Below are 25,281 nucleotides of genomic sequence, written 5' to 3'. Positions count from 1 at the left end.
CAGTCCCTGTTAATGCTTTTTAAAAAAAAATCAGTAGGTCTTCCCTGTTTTTGTTTTCCTGAGAATTTCTTCTTAAATGTGTATTGATTTTTGTCAGATGGTTTCTGTGACTTAATTGACAAGATCACGGGGTTTTTCTTCTATATTCTTCCAATGTAAATTACATTGATTGGTTTTTAAATATTAGACCAAACTTATATCCCTGGAGCAAATCCCATTGAATCCTAATATATGGTTCTCTTTTCTATAGTGCTGGATGTGATTTTAGATGTTTTCTTCTTACTGAGTTTGTGTCTGTGTTCACGACAGGCGTTGGTTATGGCTGTCTCCATTGCTGTTGCTCTCGGGATTTGGTATCAGATTCTGATGGCAGTGCTCTAAAAACGATAGAGAAATGTTCCTTCCTCTTTTGGTTTCAGGAAGAGAGATTTAGAATTGTGTGGATTTTACAACTACTGATTTAGTTCTGCTGGGAAACCATGTGGGACTGGATATTTCTTGGGGGGTGGGAGTGCTTCTTAGTTTTAAATCCACTTTCCTTTATGGTTATAAGCTATTCAAATTACTTCATCCTGGAGGAGTTGTGGTTTAGTTTTTATAGAAATTGGTCTGCTTTATCACGGTTGTCAAATTTGTAGGTGTGAGCCGTTTGCAGACCCCCTCACAGGGCTCCATGTCTGTAGGAGCTGTAGTAATAGCTCCTCTCTTGTCCCTTGTGTTGGTAGCCTCTGTTGCTGGTAGCCTGTCTTTGTTTGTTTGCTCACTTATCTATTGTCGCTTTTGCTGGAAGTCTGTTGGTTTGTTGGCCTTTCTAAAGAGCTAAATCTTTTATTAATTTTTCTGTATGGTTTGCTTTCTATCTCACTACGTTCTCCTCTTTGCTCGTGTTCCTACTCTTTACTGTTCCTGTCTCCCTCCTGCTGTGGCTTCCCTTTGTCTGTGAGTTCTCACAGTGGGATCCTAGGTTACTGTGTTAAATTTTCCCCTCTTACAGCATACAGGGCTCCACTCCCTTCTCAGCCTTACTGTAGCCATGTCCCACAGCAGAACTTTGAAGTGTGGTGTTTGGGTTTTCATGACGTTCAACATTTTAAAAAAAAATTTTTTTTCTTGAAACTTCCTCTTTTACCCATGAATTGACTAGAGCTGCGGCTAGTGGGCCGGGGAGAGATGGCTCAGCAGGTAGGAGCGCTCGCTGCCACCTGACCACCTGAGTTTGAATCCCAGGACCCACATAGTAGAAGGCAAGAACTAACTCATACAAGTTGTCCTCTAATCTACATAGGTGTAGCATGGCTTTCATGTGGGCACACACACAGACACACATTCACATATACACACACATGCACTCACATACACACTCAGACATACACACATATGCAATCACACACACAGACACACACATGCACTCATACACATGCACTCACATACACACTCACATATACACATGCACTCACATTTACACACCACACACACGCACACTCACATACACATAAACTAACACACACACCACACACTCACACCACTCTCTCACACACACACAATACTGATTGTTGGATGACTTCTGAATTTATATGAATACTTAGAGATCGGCAACTTGAGTTAATCCAAACTGTTACTTTTTCTAAAGATTTCACTATAACTAATCTAAGATCGCACTGCACCAAACTGAAAGCTCCCAGAGGCCCTGCCAGTGGAGGCCATTTCTCTTCCCAGGCAGGCACAGGCCTCTCAGAAGGCCAGTCCGTAGACCCACAAGCCACTCAACTGTGGCTCTGTGACGGACACTTTGAGTTGGGCTTCGAAGACATGCCGTGAAAAGTGACTGTTCTTCTTAGAGGCTATGAAGTCAGTGGCCATGGGTTAGTTCCGCCCACTTCCTCAGGGTCTTAGGTGAGTGATTAGGAGACACAAGTTTGAAATAAAGAAGTCCTTACTTATAGGTCTGGGGATAGGCAGGTGGACTGTAGACCACACAGAGAGGCCAGGAGCACAAGGACAAAGACAGAAGATGACCTGCAGGTTAATGCCTTTATTGAGTACTGAGAATTACCCTGTGAGGTTCCTCAGGGGGAGGTTTAATGGGCGACACAGTTCTGAGAGGTCACGGTGGTGATGGTGAAATGGCTTCTGTGGCATAGGGCTGCGCAGTGTGTGCAGGGCGTGGGGACAGGAGGGTGACTCAGGTAGGCTGTACCGAGGTGTCCTCAGGGAGGTGGTCACCACGAGGGAGTGGTTTAAGGCAGATATTTGGACTGACACCTGAGTAGATGGGGAGCAGACAACCGGAAGCTGGGCTGGGGTGACTGAACCTGCTCTGGAGTGAGCGTCCACACTTGACGTGAACTTGCGGTGAGTATAAGGTCATATAGCACCGGAAGGATTTCCCACAGGTTGTGAAGCATCGAGGGCTTAAGAGGTTGATCCGAATTGAGTCATTCTTCTTTGTGGCATTTTTGGTTTTTTTTTTTCTTTTTATTGTGTACAGAGGATAAACGCTAGCAAGTATACTTTAGGAAAGGAAGAAGGGAAGAAAAAAAAGGGGCTAGGCACATAGGAGGCTAAAGCATAAAGATAGCCCAAGTTAGAGGCCAGCCTGGGCTACTTGGCAAAATCCTGCCAAAAGAAAGGGAGGAAGGGGGCAGAAACGCCTGGAAGTGGTGTGAACCAGGCTACTGTTCCTGCCATGTTGAGCCTCCGTAGGGGGGACTATCACAGCAGCTTATTGTTGAAGACACACAGAGATGGCGTGATGTGTCTGAACTTGAACACATCTTCCTGGGCTCACACAGTGGGCTGCACCCAGCACCCAGCGCTGTGAGGACCTGACTTTGCAAACTCCCTTTTAAAGAAGGGGCTTCATCTTAAGCTGTAGAATGAGCTGTGGAGAGAGCAGATCTCAGTCCCAGGAATGCGCTGATAGCAGAAATCTGAACAGAGACCCTAAAAATGGCCAACTAAGAAGGTAGGGAGCAGGGCCATAAAATTTAATGAGGTCCAGATGTTCCTGGGAGACATTCTTCCTTGAAGACACCTTGTCAGTTATTAATGGCTCTTTGTTAGGTTTTCGTGCCCAAAGACTGACCAATGGGTTCAGAAACTACCTTATCCTGTGTGCTCCTCACCCAACCCCAAGACGACAGGACTCAAACGCCCCTGGTTGTGGCATTTCCTCTTTAAAAGTTTGCCCCTTTCCTGGGTTCGGGGCTGCACTTCCCTCGCCCACTGCATCGGTGTGATGGAGGTGTAGACCAAACTTGAGTTTGAATTAAAAACCCTCATGTAATTTGCATTGGATATCCGGCTCAGTGAATTCACTTGGGGACCAGACACTTGGGCATAACAGCATCAACTGCAGAACTTCCTTAAGCGACCTGCGTGCCGTCTGCCTGTGCCTGCAACAGTGCCGCCTAGCCACCTGCTGCTTGCAATGGTACTCACACCGCTGATGAACCGAATTGCTAAGTTTGGAGTTTTCAGTGGCATCAGCCTGGTGAGGGTGTCCTGGCATCCCAGGTCCCTGCTACAGGCACTGTCCCTGCTACAGGCACTGCCGCTGCCACCCAGTCTTTTCTGCAGGCGTTAGACACAGGAGGACACATCCGGCACACCAGCGTTCCTGTGAGCTGGCATCTGCTTAGCGCTCAGGTGACCTGTGGAGGGACGGGGACTCAGGGAGGCCAAAGAGACTTCTGGGGGTACCAACAAGGTTCTGTTGTTTGGACTGAGTACAAGTGACCAAGAAGGGAGGGGGGAACGACTTTTTTTTTTTTTTCTCATTAGAAAATTAAAATATATTCATGGTAAAAATGAAAGATTCTCTGAGGAAGCAAAAAAAAAATAAAAAAAATGGAATCTTACAAGCAAAAGATAACGGTTGGTGTTTTTGAAGGTTCCCTCCCAGCATGTTTGAAAAATAGGATTGTTCTGTTACTATTTGAAATGGCGTTTGAAAAATGTTTTAGATTTATTTATTTATGAGGGTTTGACTTGAACATATATGTCTGTGTACCGTGTGCATACCTGGTATCCATAGAGGTCAGAAGGGGCATTGGGTACCCTGCGACTGGAGTTATAAATGGTTGGCTGTAAGCCTCCATGTGGGTGCTGGGAATCAAACCCGGGTCCTCTGCAAGAGCAGCCAGCGTTCTTAACCTCTGAAAGATTTCTTCAGCCTCTCAAAAACCATTTTTTTTTTTACGTCTAACAACAGATGCTAACTTTTCTACTTGGCTTTTGTTTTTTATAAATCTTCTTTTCCTTCTTTTTTTTTGATTTATTTATTATGTATACAACATTCTGCCTCCATGTATGCCTGCACGCCAGAAGAGGGCACCAGATCTCATTACAGATGGTTGTGAGCCACCATGTGGTTGCTGGGAATTGAACTCAGGACCTCTGGAAGAGCAGCCAGTGCTCTTAACCTCCGAGCCATCTCTCCAGCCCCCTTCTTTTCCTTCTTGTTTAATGTACATTGGTGGTTTTGACTACGTGTATGTCTGTGTGATGGAGGCTGATTCCCTGGAACAGGGGTTACAGACAGGTGTGAACTGCCGTGTGGATGCTGGGACTTGACCTTGGACCCTCTGGAAGAGCAGCCAGTGCTGTTAGCTGCTGAGACATCTCTTCAGCCCCCTTGTTTTTGTTTTTAAAGTTAGGATTTTGCTACATAACTCTGGCTGGCTTATCATGTACTCGCTGGTCATCCTCCTGCCTCTGTCTCCCAGACATGAATATTTTTAAATGATTGTCTTTCCCTTCCTCTTTCTCCCGCTTTAGACAGGGTTTCCTTGTGCAGTTTACAGCTGACCTTGAACTTGTTCTTCCCGCCCACCTGGCCTGCTAACTCCTGCCCCCTCCCATCGTGCTGGGATAAAAAGGCATGCTGAGCTGAAATTATTATCACTAGTAGAATGTGTGTACCAATTCGTCATATTTAATTTAATAAGTCCTGAGGCCCACAAGCCGACTCCGCAGTTAATGGTGCTTGCCGCCAAGCCTGGCGACCTGAGTTTGGTTCCTCAAATCCGCACAATGAAATGAGAGACCTGACTCACGCAAATTATCCTCTGACCTCCATAGGTATGCTAAACACACACGTGTCGCCACCACACACAGACAGGTGTGCTGACTCTCTCCGTGTTAACTGACGCCGTGTCGCCTGTCTTTTGTGTGTTCCCGACCATTTACCTGAAAGCAGGCACGGGCTGGAAACAGGGACATTCTTAACTTTTGAGTTCCGTTGCTGGACTAAATTGCCGTGGTATTTTCTTGGCTGTGCTGTTGTGGTTTGCTTTGTTTTGATTGCTGGGGCAAGTTAAGCACCAGGTCTATGTAGAAGCATCTGTGCAATCAAATGTTCTACCACTGAGCTATACCCCCTCTGCAGAAGCGTCTATGAATCCCTTTATAGGGTCTCTGAGTTTGGGGCTATGAATGAATCATTAACTGGGACAAGAAGGTCTCCCCTCTCTCAAGGACACAGACAGACTCACTACAGAGGGCAGTGCCCTGGCCGTCTGCACCTTCCCATAAGTCTCAGCATTTGGGCTGGTCAGGAAATAGGAAATAGGCAAGTTATGATCAGTCTGGGACCTGAACCTTGTAAAACTGGCCACCCAACCCAGTTTTACAGGGCAGGCAGCAAGAGGCCAGGCCTGCTCCACCCAGCCTGCTTCCTCTCTGCAGGCCCATCCTGAGAACACTATGTTTTCACTCCAGGGGGCATTGACCCCATTCTGTCATAGTAATTGTCCCCATAAAATGAGCCCTAAGAGAAAGCTATCCATATTTAGAGCCCCCAGGCTGGCCTGCCTTATCTCGCTGTGGTAGTACCTGGAGAACATCACCCTGGGCCACTGACAAGGAGCCAGTAAGAGCAGGCAGCAGAGAAGAGGAAGAACCTTCAGGGAGGCCATGCTCCCCACGACTGAAGTCTAAGCATCTTTCGCGGTAACACCTGTAGCTCGCTCAGGGACAGAACCCTTAGTGACCTGCCTGCCTCTGCGTCCTCCCTCCCAGCCTGTACTGCATCGGTCTCTCTCCTTTGGTTTGTAGAAAGAGAAGAACTCATCCAGGGTGTGCTGGCCCAGGTGGCAGAGCAGTTCTCCAGGTACCGTATTCTCTGCATGGACTTTTCAGGCGTGTGGGAGCTGAGCCTAGCTGTACTCAGGCTTTGTAGCTTCGGTAGCGAGCCTGGCCGGGCTCATTCTAGCAAACCTTCATCTTACCCCAAAATTGTGTCCAGTGGCTGCTGGTAGATTTCCAGGGACGGTGAGTCCACCCCCACCGCTCCATTCTTCCAGGACTTGGAGCCGCCTACAAAACACCCTTTTACAAATGAGTGTCTCCCACTGAACTGCTGGGGTGGGGGGGGCTTCCTTTGCATTCATCAACACCCTACCAAATTCTATGTTAGTATTGTTAGTTTCTCAGAGCGATTTCTGAACATGGCAGTACCCCATAGCTGTCCGTGTTGGGCAGAGTAGGGTACAGGCTTGGGGTCAACCCACCTTAAGTCTACACAGAGAACCCAGGACAGAGTAACAAAGACACCAGACCCAGGGACGTTATGCATTCTTTAAAAGCCTCTCCTGCTGTCTTGGTCCCCTCTCTAGCCTCCTTGGAGACCTCACCTCAGGTAGGAACCCATACATGTTTGCCAGTCTGGGTCATGTTGTTTTATCTTTTCTCCCCACTTTTCCCCCCAGAGCGTTTAAGATCAACGAGCTGAAAGCAGAGGTTGCAAACCACCTGGCCGTGCTGGAGAAACGGGTGGAACGTGAGTGGAGTTTTTTTTTTATTATTATTATTTCTTCTTTCCGCTTTTCAGGTGTACTTTTAGCCACCGTCAGAATTAGCCGCTTAGAATCGCGAGCGAGTTTGTACTGACGGCAAGCAGATCCTTTCTTGGCGTGCCGCTCTGATATTCACAAAGGCTAGACCAGGACAGGTCTAAGCACATGTTTCTGTGACGCGCAGCTCGTCCAAAGCCTTGTCTGTGCACAGAACACAAAGTAAGACCCCAAATGGCCTCAGTCTGGCCCAGCAGAACCGCTGCCAAGACTTCAGCTCTGCGCCTCTCTGCATGAGACAGGGGAGTGTCTCTTCACGCTGCTATGCAGCTTGCTTCTGCAGAGTTTGGAATAAGTATGTGACATCTGCATCTCAGTTTTCAGCCCCTGCTAAAGGAAAGAAGAAACTCTGCCCGTGAGCGAGAGTCAGGTCCAGCCTCCGTTCAGGTTCCAAAAAGTCAGATTTGGGGAAGGAACTAGCTTCAAGTCACCTCATCTGTCGTGAGGATCAATGGAAGGTTCGATGCTTCCGCCCCATAGGCCTGCGGATCCCACATTCCACCCTCAGCTCCACAGCCAGGCTCTCTGTCACTGTCAGGCTCAGCCTGGCAATACACGGGCACCTAATTTATTAACTTGGGCTGAGTAAACAAAATCCAAACAGGAAGCCATTAAGAGGCAAGCATCCCTGAAGAATATGTGGCAGATTCTGTTCAGAAGATTGAGTAGATGTCTTCTTCTTCTTCTTCTTTTTTTTTTTTAATCTTGCTTTTTAATTGCTTCTCTTTTTTCTTCAAGAAAAAATTTCTATCACATAAAACCCAGCTCCCTGAAATAAGCTGAAACACGTTCCCATCATCTCATGAGTCCTTCTCAGAGCACGTTGACTTTTCCCAAGTCAACTGATCTTTGAGTCCTCAAGACTATCTTGTCTTGCCTGGGATGAGGGGGAACCACAGATAGTGACCACTCCAGTTTATTCAGCAAATGAGACAAGAAAAGACCAGTGTCTGGAGTCCACGCCACCTTTCCTTGGGGAGGCGCCATCCTCCTACACGTCTGTTTTGCCGTCATGAGGGCTCTGAACAGAAAAGGAGATCTTGGGGAGCCAACCACACTGCTAGAGGGTGTGGTGCAGCATGACAACCCCCCCACACACACACACTATCCTTGTAACTCCTAGTCCCTCTGTCACCCCTCTGGCATCTCCTCATTTGGATCCCCACGGTCCCCACTGCCATTGCTCCCACTGGTACCAGATTCAAAGCCTGCCGGAGCTGAAACACAGCCAGAGTAGGAAGAGTGTGCACTCCTGGGGCCACCTCACAAATTTACACCTCAGAGTGCTGCACCTTGGGGGTCTGAATCCCAGCAGTACCTTCTGGGAGCTGGAAGCTCTGGCTCAGAAAGTGTCTGCAGGGCTGGTGCCTCTGGGATCTGAGGGAGAGACGTCTCTAGGCTGTCTCTGGTAGTCCGTGGTTGCCTGGCTGGAATCACTCCATGGCTGCGGTCTGCCCATGTCTTCATGTGGCTCCCTCCTCCCAGCCCCCATATCTCAGTACTCCCCGTCTGTTTCTTAAAACACCTCTGTTTGAATCAAGGATAGTCCCGTCTCAAGTTCTCTATCTAATAACGGCCAAGGATCTCTCATCTGACGTGGCATTCACAGGATCCGGGATTTAGGATAGGAATACTTGCTCTGTGAGACACTGTTCAACCCACTGCAGTGAGCATGCATCGTTCCCTCTTTGTCAGGGGAGATCAGATTAGTCTCCTGCCGAGATGTATGGAGTTTTGGACTCTCTAAACGTGAGAGGGACTTTAGCCACAGACCATGGAAGGAGTTTGCTGCCGGGGCACCAGCCACATCAACAGATACACAAAGCCACTGTCTCCATTTGGCTAATGACTGCCACACACAGCAGGTACCTCCTCATCCTCCATTTGTCTGTCCTCTTCTGATGCCTCTTCTGTCCCAGGTCGCCAACTATAGGTCTCACTTCAGGCATCTCCGTGTCTTCTTGCACCCCCGGGAGTGGCCTTGCATGCATGGGCTCTCTGCCACTGAAATCCAGCTGGCTCTGGGCTCATTCATTCCCGGTCCTCTTAGCTGACCACTTCCTAGTCTCCAGAGTCTCCAGAGACCTCTCCTTTTAGCACGGATATAGCCAGGAATGGCACCCATGCTGATCCCCAGGGACTTTGAGTTTCAGAGAAACTCAAGTCCAGATACTTAGGTCCTCATTCTGAAGATGTAGACAGGGGTTGTCGGGTATATGCAAGTAGGGGAGACAGGGTGAAAAGTTTGAGAGGCGACTACAGTCAGACCTCTTTCGGAGCAGGACGCTAGGGAATTGTCCAACCCAGATGGCCCTGACCCTGTATGACTGCATAGGCTGCCAGGAGCTCAACTCGAGCCCCTGCTCCATATAGACACACAACCATGCAAAAATATGAGCATAAAGACATGGACAGACACACACATGGCGGACATGTGCAGTTTCACCTGGCTGCCATCAGCTATTATCTGTGTCTTAGGGTGAGGGACATCCAGCTAGCCTGGCCACCAGTAAGCCCCCACACTGCACTGACCTTGTCATGAATGGAATTTCCTGCTTGCCCTTTGACCTTAAGCCAAACACGATTCTCCTCTGTGATTTCTAGCCCTTTTTCTTCCTTTCTGTGTAAATGTTTAGCCTGTAAGGCGGCTGGGATTACTGGTGGGTCAAAGGTGATTTCCTAACCATGGAACAGCCTGGCCCTTGCCTCCTGTCCTGCCTGGAGCTATTCACTTCCTTTCTGGTGTGCTGGGAGTGGGGGGCACAGGGCAACCCTGCTCCATCTACCCTTTGTACCCATGCCCTGGATCTGAACCAAGACCTAAACACCAGTGTGGACCACAGCCAGAGCTAACCCCTGGGGGCAGAGTTGGACACGGGACACGCAAACAATCCAGAATTTCCATACTGAACTGAACCAAACCAGCCCTTCTGTATCTGCCCCCCCAACCCAGGAAGTGTGCCTAAGGCAAACCTTCAGAGCAGCCCCAGGAAGAGGCTTTGAAGTGAAGTGAAGCTCCCTGCCTTTGAGCGGAGAGCCTTAGTTTTGAGAGCCAGGAGAGAACAAGTCCCCCAGATCCTGCAGGTTCTTGATGTGGAAGAAAGTGAAGACTGCCTTAGCTACTGCTATGGCCCCTTTTCCTCCGAGCCACCATCTCTGAGGAAGTCACTCTTAAATCTTTTCATTGGGAGGTTCAAGATACAGAAGTCCACACAAAACCTTCCAAAGTCAGAGCTGGAGAGATGACTCGGTGGTTAAGAACACTGGCTGCAATTCCAGAGGACCTGGGTTCAGTTTCTAGCACCCACCCACATGGCAACTATCTTTAACTCCGGTTACAGGGGGATCCAGCATCCTCTTCTGGCCTCCCAGGACACTGCACTTCGGTGGTACATTGACACCTATGGATGCAAAACATGCATACACATTATTGTTTCAGAAATCCCTTCTGAAGTCCACATGCACTTCCCAAGGTTTCAAAGTAGAATAATGCTGCCTGGCAGCATGGCAGAAGGTCACATTGATTGCGTCACCAGGGCCCTGGCAAGGTTAAATGATTCAGGGGACTTGTACTAGCTTGGGGTATTTGTGTCTACCTGTCTGCCAAGCTTAAGAGAGACCAAGAGGGCCCTAAAGGATGGAACTTGGGCCAGGCCATGAGCACAGCGACCTCTCATCATTGTTTTTTGACCGCCTCTCCGTATGGAGCATCTACACCCTGAAGTAGGCTTCCTTCTCCATGGAGTGGTGGAGGAACTGGAATGGGGCCTGCGATGAGCTGCAGAATCCCAGGTGTAGGTCACACCTGTACTCCCAATGACTGACAACCAAGGCATGAGTGACAGTTGCACGATTAAGCTGATTGTGTCACACGGGACAGCTTTGTCTCAAACCCACATGGCAAGCAGAGCTGCGGGTCACCTCTCCGTGGGTCCGCTTACTTCCCACAAGGTCCTGCCTCTCGTGCATCAATCGATTTGAGCGGCAAGCTTGCTGTGGTTGTTGATTTACCACATATTGCGTTCATGTTCTAGAGGCATGCCTTCAGCCTGCAAATATCTAACCAGGAGGTCTAAACAAGGCCACAGTGGCCAAATTAAATCCATTGCTAAGGAACCCCAGGGGTGCCTGAGCATCTATCCTGAGAACAACGCCCATGACCTTCAACTTCTTTGGGTACCAGCGATACAGGAAAGTGTAAAGAACCTCACTCCAAAGGAGGGTGACTGAGTGGGTGAACAAACATGCCCGGCCTCTGTGTGTCCTCCCAACAGCTGCTACCTTGACTTGTCCCCAGGCTGCCACCACCCCTAACCCAGCTACTGGCACCTGAGACCTTCATTTTGGTCTGCACAGCTTCCTGTCAGCCTTGTATGGGAGGGACGGAGGTTTCTTTGGCTCAGAAGCAAGTCACCAGGACCAGAGCTAACTGTGTCCCTTTGTGCAGAAGAGGCAGTGTCCCTGTGGTGTCCTATCCCAGCTTAACTACTACCTTGGAAAGTTCTAGAAAGCCCAGAAGGAGTCTGAGTTATGCCAGGCTGCCTTCACACAGGCGCCCGAGCTGCAGCTCCTTTTCTTGGGTGGGAGGCATTGTTAGGAACTTGCCAACTCCCTAAATCTGTTTTTCCTTTAGAAGGGGCCATGCTGTGCTTTTAACAGTTATTCCGAGCCCAACTCAGTGAGAAAGAGAGTGCATTGTCATAGTGGGCACTGTCCTTTGGCAGAAAACCAAGAGGTGGTCATAAAATAACATATTTTTTTCTTCCTCAAGAACCCAGCTTCCTGCAGCATTTCCAGGCATTCCCCGCTTTTCCGAGGGAACATCTTGGCTAGTAGCTTGTTGGCAGGCACACTCTCCAGTTCACTGGGACTCCCCCGGCCCCCCAGAATGTGACTGAGTCTCACCCTGCTCTTCCTTGATGTTGCCTGTTTGTTTCTTGACTGGTGGGGAGCTGAGGGATCCCCACATATCAGTAGCATGAGAAGGCATGGAAGGCTCTGCCATGAGCCAGCATCCTCCTGAGACCCTCAGCTACCAGCTGGCTAGATCCATGCGACTACTTCTGGTGACCCCATCTGTGTCTCTTTGTCACCAGTGGAAGGACTTAAAGTGGTGGAGATTGAAAAATGCAAGAGTGACATTAAAAAGATGCGGGAGGAACTGGCTGCCAGGAACAGCAGGTGAGTGTGTGCGTGGAGCCTGCAGCACTTGGCCCTGGAAAGGGTCTCTGTGGAAAGCATGGGATGGAATATGGCTTTGTGTCCCCAAACAGAAAAACTGATGTGAGTTGGTCGTTCTGACTCCAACGTGGTTGACACGAGCTAGAGGAAGCCTCTTGTACCAATGCCCTCCATCCCATTCTCTTGAAGAGTTTTGTTCCTTAAGGTTGATTTTTACTTTATGGGCATGAGTGTTTACCTGTATGCGTGTCCGTGCACCATTTGCATGGCTGGTGCCCATGGTGGCCGAAAGTGTCAGATCCTCTGGAACTAGAGGTACAGGCAGTTGTGAGTTGCCATGTGGGTGCTAGGAATAGAACCCAGGTCCTCTGCAAGAACAGTAAGTGCTCACATAACTGCTAAGCCATCTTCCCAGCCCCATATGATTTCTTAAAAAGGGGATTTTGTGGCAGTCACGAGCTGGGAAATGGCCACACGTGAGAGGGAGATCATGCTCCTTCAGACCTGGGTTATGGTAAATTCCCCACTTGAAGGAAGTTGAGGTCTGGTTTTTGTTATTTTGTGTTGGGTTTTTTGTTGTGATGGTGGCTGTTGTTTTTGTTTGTTTATTTAGCTCTGGTTGTCTTGGAACTCACTCTGTAGACCAGGCTGGCCTTGAACTAAGAGATTCATCCCCCTGCCTCTGTCTCCCCAGTGCTGGGATTAAAGATACATGCCACCACACCCAGCTGCTATCTATTTTTAAAGATAACAGTAAGAAGACAAAGGTGTTTGACTTATAGGGAACCCCAGTTTTCATCCCCGGGTCTCCCAGTTCCCACGGGGAGCCCCATCTGGCAGAGGAACACAGCAAGTGTATTCCCATTATCATGAACTTGGATCACATAGCCCGTCAAAGGTGATGTCCGCAGAGGCCGGTGACCAGTAATCCAAGCATAATGTGCCTACTGGATGGTTGGTCAGCAGGACTATCCACAAAAAAACCAGAGTACATGACCGTAGGGCAACCTCTGAGCAAGGACCAGCCTTGAACAAGCAACCTCAGTTGTCTTAGAATCCCAAGCTGCACTGGAGACCACTGCCTGAATTCAACAAAGCCAGGCTGCCTGCTGAGGGTGGGTGTGGCTCTTGCCTGCGGGCAGGAGGTACACAGAAAGCCAGTGGTCCCCATGGCGTTGTCTCAGGGAGGGCGAGAGGTACACCATGTTGTCCTATGGGGACCACATCAATTCAGTGTCACATGGACTGGCCAGCTGATGTAGAGTTTGGGAGCTCTTGTTCCATCTGGTTTGGATGAAGGCAGGGCCAAGAATTTTGCAGCCATAGGAAATTGAGCGAACAGTTCACTCCCTTGTCCTTACGAAAGTAGTTCTTCAGCGGTCAAGAAGGTCCCTCTAAGAAGAACCCAGGGTCAGATGATAGTCTGAACCCAGGGGACAGGTGATAGTCAGCTGAGGCTGGAAACCAACCTGACAACCTTGGACCCAAGGCCTCACTCAGCCTGCTATCGCCCCAGGAAGCCTGACTCCCCAGGACCAAGTAGGGGCAAATGGCCTCTGTGCTGGCCCCCATCAGCAGTGCTGGCAGTCTGCCTGTAATGGGTCTTTGGCTCGGCTCAGTGACAAGTGTGCCTCTGTACCCCACAGGTACAGTCTAGAGCTCAGAGACATAAGCCAGAGCCCTCCAGTGCCCCAGCAGGCTTGCAGAAGTGGCATTCTCCGTAGACAGTGCTGGGGGCATTCCTTGTTAAGCGAGATGGGCCTGTGGGATGCTTTAGTGTCCACAAGGGGGCGACATGCTCAGGTTCCACCTCCAGTGAGCAAGCCGATCTGGGGCACTGGCTCTGGTCAAGTCCACGCCTAGTCCTGGCTCAGTCTCCTGTAGCCGGTTTTCTCCTGAACCCAAGGCTTTAGTGTTCTGGATACAGAATGGGGAGTGTGGTGTTTGTGCTGCCCCTTCTGTCTTGTTGACGGACGATCATTTTAAGTACAGATGCACACCCAGAAATCAAGTCATCCCCCCTGGATGGGGTTGTGTCACCTCAACTGGATTGTAAAGAAAAGGTTGTACCCTTGTGGGATGCAGGTGCCATATTCTTGCCTTTCTTGGGGAGTAGAAAGAATAGGAGCTAGTGGGGTGGGTATTGGGGGAATCACAGCTAGCCCCACAATCATGAGTCTGAAGAGCAGACCAACATTAGCCCACTGTGAACACACCCTGCTGGGGGTCTGAATCCACCAGAACCTACCTGGGAACAGCAGCGGGCACACAAACAGCCTGCCAGCGCCCTGGGCAGGATGTCTTCTCCTTAGACCCCCTCAGTTTCCTCTGTTTCCCAGCAAAGAAAGCTCCAATGGCTAGGTTACATTCAGGGCAGAAGTAAGTTGAATGTGGCTACTGTGGTCTCCCGCACCACACAATGAAGGAACGAGAAGGAAGCTAGACCAGGGCAGGGTCATGCAGAAAGATGGGGTAGTGCCTGAGGTTTGGAGGCTATAATCTCTGCCTTTGTCCCAGACAAATGGTCTTGACCATGAACGGATTGATCCCCAGGGGATGGGAGGATAGGAAGCCCAGGAAATGAGGCAAAAAGGAGCTCCAAACGGGACTAAAAGAAGAGGCCCTATGCCAATTGTTCAACCAGCTGGAGGATGCTGGTTCCTGTGGCAACGGGGCCCAGAGTGAGAAGTGGCTGGCCGAGACAGGGTCAGCAGACACCCAGCATCCTGGTCTGCCCCCAAGGCCTCAGCAGGAAGGAGTGGGATTCCAGTGTCAGCATAGTGCCTGGTGAGGGCTTCCATATGCTTGGGGGTGGGGGCAGAAGGCACAGAATAGAACACACATATGAATGTTTATACAAACGAGATTCAGGGAGAAAGGGAGGAGCCGATCTAATTCCAGAGTGGGTGGCGTGTGGACAGGGCTGAAGTGGCATGGCTTCACTGGGCTATTCGGTCGCTTCCTTCTGTCACAGAGTTACTACATCTGTGTTTGGTACAGTGGCCATCACAGCAGCCTGATAGTCTCGGCAAGTGTGTCGTTGGGAGGGAGGTAAAGGTTGTGTTTCAAAAGGAATAGATTTATGATTCTGGGCTTGGAAATATTGCAGGCTCACGGAAGACTCCAGACAACTTAGAGAGAGGCGGGGGGGGGGGGGCGGTCACTGATAGTGACAACATCCAGGCCTGTCTTCGACTTAAATCCATTGCAAAGTCTCCCTCCCTGGTGTTTTCTTGGGTATGTTCAACTAGTTTTGAAGGAAAAAAAACTTAAAAATACTGTTTTGCGATCTTCTTTGCTTGTAATGTTATGAAAAAAAATAAGTAGATTAAATTGTAACCATACAGGGCATATATTTTCGCACAATACCACCGGTTTTCTTAACCCAACACCGCATGCGGCTGGAAAGCTCCGGTGTCTAGCCATGTGTTTCTGTGCCTCAGGACCTTCTGCAAGGACACCCCAAGCTGTTCTCAGAGTGACGTCCGGGGTGTGGGACTTGGGGAGAAATGGATGAATGGGGACTGGAGGGTTTCTTTTTGTTTTTCTGCTGTGTTTGTTGGCTTTTGTTTGTTCTCAGTTGGGATCCCCACCTGTGGCCCAGGCTGGCTGCACACACAAGACCCTTCAGCCTCATCACCTGGGTGCTGACGTCACAGGCGTGGACCGCCACACCCGGCTGAGTCTTTGAGAATCAGATGTTCTATGTGTAGGATGTGGCTCAGCTGGTAGAGTGGTTGCCGCCTGTGCCGGAAGTCCTGGCTTCCATCTCCAGCGCCGCATAAACTAGGGGTGGTAAGGCACCTCTGTAATCCTAGCCTGCAGGGGCTCAAAAGTCCAGGTTGTTCTTGGTTACATAGCAAGTTTGAGGCCAGCCTGGGCTACATGAGATTCTGTCTCAGAAAAAAAAAAAAAAGAAAGCAAGGAAAAAGAAAGAGAGTACTTGTGTCTTTTAAAAAGATTTTGTAGCTATCTCTTAAATAATAGACTAATAGGTTATAATAAATTTATTTCTAAATGGTAAGTTTATTAATTATAAATTATTGATAAATGCATGTATAATTAATAAACTAAACTAAAAGTGAACTCTGGCTACATTATCACCTGGCTTTCAGGGTGCCCCCTATTTGCAAACTGGGAACCAAGCATCTCCCAGCCGCCCTGCTGGATACTCCTATGGCAAATCTGATGCTTGGGTCTGTGCTTTCCAGGACTAGGGCCTACAGGTCCGGGGCTGAGGCTACAGGTCCTGGGGTTGGGGCTGTGCGTTCCGTTCGCTCTGCTGCCCTGAGCAGCATACAGAAGGCTTCCCAGCCAGAATACCCTGCCATAACTAGTTCTTCCTCTCCCCTCCAGGACCAACTGTCCCTGTAAATACAGTTTTTTGGATAACAAGAAGCTGACACCCCGACGTGATGTCCCCACTTACCCCAAGGTGAGATGGGTTTCTGGCCCAGGGACAATTCTAGCTCAGTTTCTTTCAGACCCAGGACGCAGGAACCCATGACTGGCCCCTCGCTCTGCACAGTGACAACACCCCCCCCCATTCCTATCGTGGGCTGAGGAAGGGTGGGAGGTTGTCAGGCAGGATATTTTTCTCTTGGACATTTGTTTAGAGAAGCAATTCCAGAGCTCCATCCCTCCCCGGCCCTTAGCCGACAGTAAAAGACATCTGCATACAAACATTCCACCAAGGAACTTTAACAAGGTTCTTAAAAATCTGCATCACTGGCTCCCCTGTCCCTGAACAACACAGTTTTTATGGAAAGCTGTTCACAAAAGTTTCCTGAGTTTTAAAAGCAGCCAAGCCCAGAGTCAAGTAGCTTTGACCTGGATGGAATTCAGCTGTTTTCAGTGCCTCCAAGGAACGCCACCCCCGTAGTGGCAGACTTGGTTAAACCCTGGCTCGCACTTTTACACTGAGGTTAGGCCGACCACCCACAGGTTCTCCTGGAAGCCCCCATAGGTCCCTGGAGCCCACTAGTCAGTGATTTGTTCCACATCTGTCCAAGCTGTGCACTGAGTATCATCCAGGAGACCAGCACCTTTCCGCATGGACAAACGTGGCCAGTATCTTTTGCAGTCCTGTCCGGGTTTGCCATCCTGTCCAGCCCTGGGACAAACTGAGCCAGCCTCCACACCAGTGAGAATGAAGAAGGCTAACCCTAATGGCAGCCCTCCTGCTGCCTCATGTCCAGACCATCATCCTTGATGCTGACAGTTCACCCTATACCTCAGTGCTCAGTGGACCCAACCTCAGCCTCAGGCCTTCATCAGCCAGGGTGTGGCTTAGCTCGAGGCTGATTCCGGGAGTGTTTTCCCCAAGACAAACCCAGCAGAGATGCTCGGCAGGGGTGTGAACATGTGCCCAGTGGCTTATTGTCCCTTCACTTTACATAGCTTTTACTGTTGAGATTTGATTGATAGTTGTGGAGCTCAATTTCTTAGACTCTGAGCACAGTGAGTTCTGACACACATAGTCGTGAAATTACCATCATGGTAAATACAGGGAACATTTCTATCGCTTAAACGTTCCTAGGAGCCCCTAATCATTCCTGGTCCTAGGAGCCCCTCGTAGCCCAGGCTGCTGTAGGTGGGAGTCCAGTGACATCTTCCAAGGAAGGACAGCCCCGAGTCTGTACACAGCATCTGTGAGGGGGCCTGGAGAAAAGAGAAAATGTTCACCCTGATGCCGCCGTGAGCACAGCTTTTGTTACTCACAGACAGACGCCCCACTGTCTGGCTAACATACCACTTCCGTCTTCCTAGTACCTGCTCACCCCAGAGACCATCGAAGCCCTCCGGAAGCCCACCTTCGATGTCTGGCTTTGGGAACCCAACGAGGTAGGTGAGGGACATCCAGGTTCTCCGGTCACTGGGGACAGCCGCTCAGGACGGCAGATCCTGAATGGGGACTGTGCCCAGGCTGTTCCTCCCATGTACTTTCTCTTGTCTTTTTTTTTTTTTAAGTTAAACACTCCTGAATTAAAATTTCTAGATTTTAATTCAAAATGACACTCAGTAGGCTCAGAGGGATACAAAAGTCAGAGCCCAAGGCAAGGGGGCCATACCCAAGCTTTAAAAAAAAAAAAATACCAGCAACCCCTGACCTTCTGATGACACCAAGTGTCCCTGGGCAACCAGCTGAACCCAGGCCCAGACTGAGCACACTCTTATCTTCAGGATACGTGGGAAGATGTAGCCATGTGGAGGCAGAGCCGCTGCTTAGAACAGCTGTTTCCTGCAGAAAGGGGCCTCCAAAGGAGCATCCTACTGGAAAGTGTCGCCAGCAGAGGCCCCGGGCAGCTGGATACAAGATAGTGGCTAAGCTTTGCAGAGAGAAGAGTCGGTTTGACCGGAAGATATTTCTTCAAAGTTTCTCATTCGCTAAGAAATATCAACGCGGAGAAAGAACAAGTCCCTCCTCATGGGCAACTCACCAAAACCTAAGAGTTCTTCGCTTTTCCAAAGCACAGACTTGTGGAAATAGGCCAAACTGTTCCCTGTTACCTTTGGCAAGGTCAGTTGTAGCAAATGGGATTTTGTGCCTTTAGACAAGAGAGTCCCCCTATTTCCCAAATAAACCTCATCAGAAGGCCTTTGGCTGGGGAATTTTAACCAGAAAAGCAGAGACTAGGCTGGGAGATGCTCGGTGGCTAAAGGAGCTTGCTGTCCACGGTGAGGACTGGGGTTTGAATCTGCAGCATCCCTGTAAATGTCTCATGGGTAGGGTAGCTGCCTGTGACCTCCGCACAAGGGAGGCAGAGATGCCCCAAGCAGGCTGGTTAGATAGACTGGGCTAATCAGTGAGCTCTATGTTCAAGTGATAGATCCTGCCTCAGGTGAAAAGGTGGATAGATACCAGGTGGTGGTGGCACGCACTTTAAATCCCAGCACTCTGGAGACAGAGGCAAGTGAATCTCTGAGTTTGTGGCCAGCCCGGTCTACAGAGCAAGTTCCAGGTCAGCCAGGACTACACAGAAAAACCCTGTATCAAAAAACAAAAAACAAAACAAAGCAAAAATACTCTATCAACCTCTGGCTTCCACACTCGTGTGTGTGCATGCACACACACACACACACACACACACCCTCACACTTGCCCACACACATACAACCTCCCTACACATCCACAAACAACAACAAAACAGAAAAGCAGGACCTAGCTCAGCTCACTGGAAGAGCACCCCATCAACAAAATGCCAGAGGTGCAGCTACCAAGGGTTCCACGCTCCAGCTCCGAGGTACGGAGCCGGCATGCAGAAATCAAGCATTCAGGCGGCGTCTTTGATGTGCAGCCCTCCCAGGTCAGTGCGGGGTCACAGTTCCCTGAGCACAGATGCCAGGAACAAAGGTAGGGCTTTGAAGAGATGTGGCAGTGTGGTGCCTCCAGAGCCTGGGCAGAGCAAAACTATGACAAAGAAAGGTACAGCAGGTGGCTCAGAATGTGGCTCCTCCCACCAGTAGGTGGCCAGCCCTGCTTCTGCCTCACCCTCTAGGATGGTCCCAATACCCAGTTGTTGACTTTAGCCAGTCAATGTCTCTAGTGAGAGTGGCTGCATAGAAACCAGTACTTGAGGTTTTGTTTTGGTTTGCTGCTGCTGCTACCCCCTCCGTGGAGCCTCCAAGCACAGTGCTGCCTGTGATGGGAGTGAAGGCTGTCCCCAAGGCTGAAGAACTCACGCACCCATAATAGAAGCATCACTCTCCTGCCCTCACTTTGCAGACCATGGTCATAGCTGCTCTCTGGCTGGCAGGGGGGCACGGTGACTCATACAGCCGGACCCAGCCATGTGACATCTTTCACTGTCCATAGCTTCAGACAGACAGACTAGCAGGGTGCTTCTGGAGGTTTCTCACTGCCTTCCGGTGGTAAGCCAGAAAAACACCCCAAATCAAGAGCCTCGGTCTCAGGCAGATTCAACTGTGAACAGCAAATATGCATAACTGAGCATACACGGAGGACCTGGGCAACCACCTGAGCCTGAGAGGGCAAGGAGCATCAGGGCCCTGTGGCGGCACACCTCTCTCTTCCAGTGGGGGCAATGCCACATCTACCCACTGGTCCACCCAGCATCCTTCTCAGACCTAATTCAGGATGTGATCGTACGTTGTTCTGGTGCCTCGGGTCCTATGGGGGGCGGGGGGCGTCATCAGAGACTGCAGGCAGTGAGGTGGCTGCACTGCCACACTGAAGGACCACCCGTCGTCGCCTTGGAAGTCGCCCCCCTCTTGATCAGGGCTCATCGCCGTCTTCAGGAGCCACCGCTCACCCCCTTACTCAGCTGGGGTTGAGGACTGTCAAGGGAACAGACCATCACGCCTGCTCCGAAGCCACCATGTCCATCACAGAAGTGGTAGCAGATGGTGGCGTCTGGCAGTTCTCAGCATCTCTCAGCTGTGGTTCCACAGCAAATATTTCATCTCTCCAGGGCTGCTCAGAACACTGCCTGAGCCTCTGGGACAAACCCAATGGGACTGTAACCCGAGGGTCCTGAGGGCTGGCATTCTGTACGGTGGGAGCACCGGGAGCTCTGGACGGACAGCAGCTACCAGCCAGCATCTGGGGAGTCAGCTGTCCTCAAGCCAGGGCCAGACCCCTTGTTACTCTGCAGGAAGTGCTTTCTGGGCCAGCATCTTCAAAGCCATTGACTTCTCAAAGAAGATGTGTGTAGGGCCAGCGTGACCTGGGGATGCTCCGTGACAGCCTAAGTCCCCTGTGAGGTCCAAGTGAGAGATTGTTTTCCATTTCTCAAATGAACTTGTGATACCGTAGAATTCTCTGCTCCCAACAGAATTTAATTATCGTAGTCCCAGAACATCCCCTTAACTGCTGCATTCCCAGGGCCCATACATATTAATTAACAAAAAAAGGATAGGGCTTGGTGGCATACACACATTTCCTCTGACAGTCGGCCATGACAAACCACCACACACTGGGTGGCATCAACAACAGCAGTGTGTTATTGTCCCATTGTCCTGGAGCCGGGAGGTCACAGTCTAGGTGTCTTGGGTTGGCCATTCCTGCACTGTCCCCTTAGCTCTCAGATGACATCTTCTCTCAGTTATCTCTATGTCTGTGTCCTGATCTGTCCCTACAGAGTCATGGTCAAATTGAATGGGGCCCCTCCTTGTGGCCACATATATCTTGGTTGCCTCTGTAAAAACCCTGTCCCCAATATGGTCACGTTGGTGGGGATGTCACAGTATGGTCTCTACATACTATTGATGGGACACAATTCAGTCCCTCACATAGATTTGCCACTTGGTGCCCAGATGCAAGGGAAACTGGCCAGGCTACAGCACTAACAATTGTTGCCCTGTGCAGGTACTAGGACGCTGGTACCCAGGACCAGGCTGGCACTGATGTGTGGCGTAGGGGACGTGCTCTCTGCTGGGGCCATGCCATGCCATGGCCACTGGGCTGTCTCACTCTGCTCTGTCTCCCCGAGACCTGCTTCTCCCAGAAGCAAAGCCACTCTATCTGGGCTTGGTTACATGTTCCTTTTCTATTTCTCGTTGGCTTAGTTAGTGTCAAAACTCTGGGAGATGTTTGCAGAGATCTGAAAAAAAGACAGCAGAATTCAACACCATGTCTATCTCGCCCTACACCAAGTGTCCACAGATGACAGAATTTCCGGAAATCACGTTTGTCCGGACAAGAGATCTGCCCTCCAGATCAAGGCAGTAGAAAGAATCTCTAGTCCCAGCAAAAGGAGCGGACTCCAGCTCGTCAAAGCCCTTTCCACCTCTAGCCTTGAGCGAGGAAGGGGTGGCCCTCAGGGACACCCCTTCCCACATGTATGATTGCTGAGCTTCCTCGGAACCCTTAACCCTCCACTCGGGTTGTGATCATTTTGGCGTCACCGTTTGCAGCTGTGTCTCCCTACACAAGGTTGCTATGGTGACTGGAACACACCTTGTCACTTCACTCCCAGGAGGCCTGCAGGTTGTCACCACCCATCTGGGTGATCCTACAATTGACCTGTCCCACCCTTCTCCATCATCCCCATGGTACTGTTCAGGACAGTGCATAGGAAGGAGGGTCAACTGGCCTGCCTGCTCCCCCTGACCCCTGACCTCTCACCCCTGACCCTGTTCCCACAGATGCTGAGCTGCTTAGAGCATATGTACCATGACCTTGGTCTGGTCAGGGACTTCAACATCAACCCCATCACACTCCGCAGATGGCTGGTAAGTGACGAACCCACACTCAGACCTGTTACTTCCCCTGCCACACCTGCATGGTCTACTATGCTTTTCCTGGTGACAGTGGGCTTCTGCAGAGCGGGCATCTGGACCAAGGGAGCTCTGTCAGGTCGTTTGTCCATCTGTCCTCCCAGGCCCTCGGAGGAGTGAGGAAACAGTGTGACAACCAGGAAGAAACTCACAGGGCAGCCCACTAAAGCGGAGGCGTGTGGAATTGGGGATGTCATGTGTGTCTAGGGGTGTGTGGCTAAGGAGGTTATATGAGTAGTGTGTGGAGTTATGTCTATGAGGATATAAATGTGCGTGTGTGCGTGTGTGTCTCTGGGAGTGTGCATGTGAGAATGTGTGTGATTGGGAGTGTATGTCCCTGGCGGTGTGGATGTGTGTTTGTGAGAGTGTATGTATCTGTCTTGTTCATGGTGTAGGTGGCTGTATGTATATAGGGTAGGCATGGGTGCTTCGTAGCAGATCTTTCTCTAAGGGATGAAATGTTATCATGAATCCAGAACTGAAAGTCTGCTAATTGTCCAGTAGGCCTGGGAACCTAGAGTCCCTCGTGGAATGCTCCCTGCCCCACTCCCAGCTTTCCATCCCAGTGTGGCTCAGCAGACCCGGGGAGGGGGATACTTTCATCCCTGCCCCCAGGTTGTAGCGTGGTGGGACATTGCAGGGCTCCTGGGCCGCATTGTCCTGTGATGGTGAGCCTGGGGACACCTGATGCCTGGGAGCCTATGGGAGCAGGGGCGGTGAGCTGACCCTTCCCTCCCCACAGCTCTGTGTGCATGACAACTACAGGAACAACCCCTTCCACAACTTCCGGCACTGCTTCTGTGTGACGCAGATGATGTACAGCATGGTCTGGCTCTGTGGCCTCCAGGTGGGTCCTGCCAGCCCCCGCCCTCCATCCCTCACCCTGCTGAGTACCTGGGCCCTCCCTGCCCCCAGCCCAGTGGGTGTATGACCTCTGCAGGGACTGAGTCCTCCGCCCCTGTCACTGCAGCCCAGTCTGTCCCCACCCCCTCCTGCCCTCCCAGGAGGAGGACAGACGTCTGACTCTCTCCTAATCCAGGAGAAGTTTTCCCAGATGGACATCTTGGTCCTGATGACCGCAGCCATCTGCCATGATCTGGACCACCCAGGGTACAACAACACGTACGTTTGGGGTTTCTTTCTCGTTTCTGCTTTGGAAAGTGCCCCTTCTCTCAGGGGAAACTCAGCTTACCCAGCAGCTCTCAGACGGAGCTGCTAACCTAGGCCCCTAACCCTGTAGGATGCAGTTCCCAGCTTTGGACATTGTCCAGAGCCCTGGGTCTCCCCCAGGAGAGTATCTCCAAAGCTACCAACCCACACAGGTAGCCACAGTCCCTTTTTATCAGCCCCAGGCTCTGAAGGTGCATGGCAGCCTGCCCCCTCCACAAGATGGGGGACAGTGGGTCTTCGCCCCATTGTCTTCCAGGATGCTTCCAAAGGCTCATGCAGTGGAGCAGGGCTAGAGTGAGTAAGGGCAGGGCTGGGGAACACAGGTAATGGGACCAAGAGGATGGGCCCAGGCCTGGGACACTAAGCACCTCCTGTCTCCATTAGAGTAGAATGCTACCCCATGAAGCAACAGAGTCCTCCCTCATAGTGGGGGCCTGAATTCAGTGACACATAGGTTTTTCTCTGATGCACCTTCGTGGCTGCACGTGACATCAGATGTCCCTGGGGCCACGATGTGTCCCTGGGGATACCAGGTCTAGCCATGTGTACTCCTCAGAGACAGAGTCGATGCCAGGCGTGGCCATGAGAATTCCTCAGAGGCGGTCCCAGCAAGTCCTCTGTTACCTTTCAGCACATTTATTGTTCACCACAGCTGCCACCATCAGGCTGGCAAGGAGTTTATTTTAGCATTAACCTCAAAATCCAACCCTTAGAATGGTACCGTGGGACTTTTCCTGTAACCCCAGCTCTTGGAGGCTGCGTGAGGCAAAAAGATTCCAGTTTCCAGGCCACCTGGGCTGCAGAATGAGATCTTGTTATATATGCATGTACATACATATGTACATACATACATACATACATACATAATTACATGTGGGATAGGGTGAGAGAACAAACCTATTTCCGCTTTCCCGAAATCCTGTCTTTGCATATACTGAAAATCTGAGTTTTTGGAACCTTCATGTCTTCAAGGCATCACTCCAGGGAGAGAGCTGAGATCACGGGTTGGACTTCAAGGCACGGGATATCTAGTTACAGGAGAGCCAGGGGTTCCATGAAGCAAGTTTCTGGTGGGAGCAGATGGCGTCTGGTCACTCGCCCTTAAGCACTTCCAGCTTCTGCAGGAACCATGCACACCCTGGCGTACAGATGCCAGCAGCAGGGTGCCTGAGCCTCCTGCTCTCTCCACACATCCTAGATACCAGATCAACGCCCGCACGGAGTTGGCTGTGCGTTACAACGACATCTCACCGCTGGAGAACCATCACTGCGCCATTGCCTTCCAGATCCTGGCGAGACCCGAATGCAACATCTTCTCCAGTGTACCAGCTGAGGGCTTCAGGCAGATCAGGCAGGTGTGTGGGGCCAGGGCTCTGTAGGGTCATAGCAGAGCCCTGCTCTTCAGAGGCTCTTGGTTACAGCAGTATCCCCAAAACCATTATTTCTTCGCCTGCTCTCTAAGAAGTTCAAAGCTAACTGGAGTGCTTGACAACAGTCAATACTGAATCACTGATTCATGGTGCAGCCCTCTCTTCTGTCTGTAGACTTCTACCCTTTTTTTCATGTTCGCAGCTCCACTCTCTAAGTGTGCGCCATAGACTGTTATGACGAACCCTTTTCTACAGTGGGTAAAGGGCATGCTAGCAAGGGAGATGACCACACAGGCCAGGGCCACCTAGTGAGCCTGATGGAGCATCCCTTAGTGTGTGACTTTCTCCAGCAAGCGGTACCCCCGAAGAGAGAAAGAGTCGTGCTCGCTTCGGCAGCACATATACTAAAATTGGAACAAAAGAGTTATCTAACTGGATGAGCAGACAATAAATCCATGCAAACAGGA

General features: G+C 50.5%; 1 protein-coding gene across 7 annotated transcripts in view; it reads left to right on the top strand.

The window, feature by feature from the left end:
- Window positions 1-25,281, top strand: part of Pde9a (phosphodiesterase 9A) — a 92,240-nt gene that overhangs the window by 54,977 nt on the left and 11,982 nt on the right. For 5 of the 7 annotated variants that reach the window (XM_087898346.1, XM_085679839.2, XM_085679840.2 and 2 more), the window contains 9 exons: window positions 6,058-6,112; window positions 6,711-6,781; window positions 11,951-12,035; window positions 16,392-16,470; window positions 17,805-17,879; window positions 22,143-22,229; window positions 23,017-23,121; window positions 23,314-23,396; window positions 24,643-24,799. In XM_087898346.1, coding sequence (XP_087754472.1) covers window positions 6,058-6,112; window positions 6,711-6,781; window positions 11,951-12,035; window positions 16,392-16,470; window positions 17,805-17,879; window positions 22,143-22,229; window positions 23,017-23,121; window positions 23,314-23,396; window positions 24,643-24,799 — 797 coding nt within the window. Of the gene's footprint in view, window positions 1-2,280; window positions 2,353-6,057; window positions 6,113-6,710; window positions 6,782-11,950; window positions 12,036-16,391; window positions 16,471-17,804; window positions 17,880-22,142; window positions 22,230-23,016; window positions 23,122-23,313; window positions 23,397-24,642; window positions 24,800-25,281 lie in introns of those variants that run through there. The other 2 variants (XM_085679843.2, XM_085679844.2) reach the window with 2 other exon arrangements.

This window comes from Myodes glareolus, chromosome 18 (assembly GCF_982192425.1).
Source record: "Myodes glareolus chromosome 18, mMyoGla1.1, whole genome shotgun sequence".
Lineage (NCBI taxonomy): Eukaryota > Metazoa > Chordata > Mammalia > Rodentia > Cricetidae > Myodes > Myodes glareolus.
Note: the sequence above shows the minus strand (reverse complement) of the source record. Positions and strands in the feature narration are given on the sequence as shown.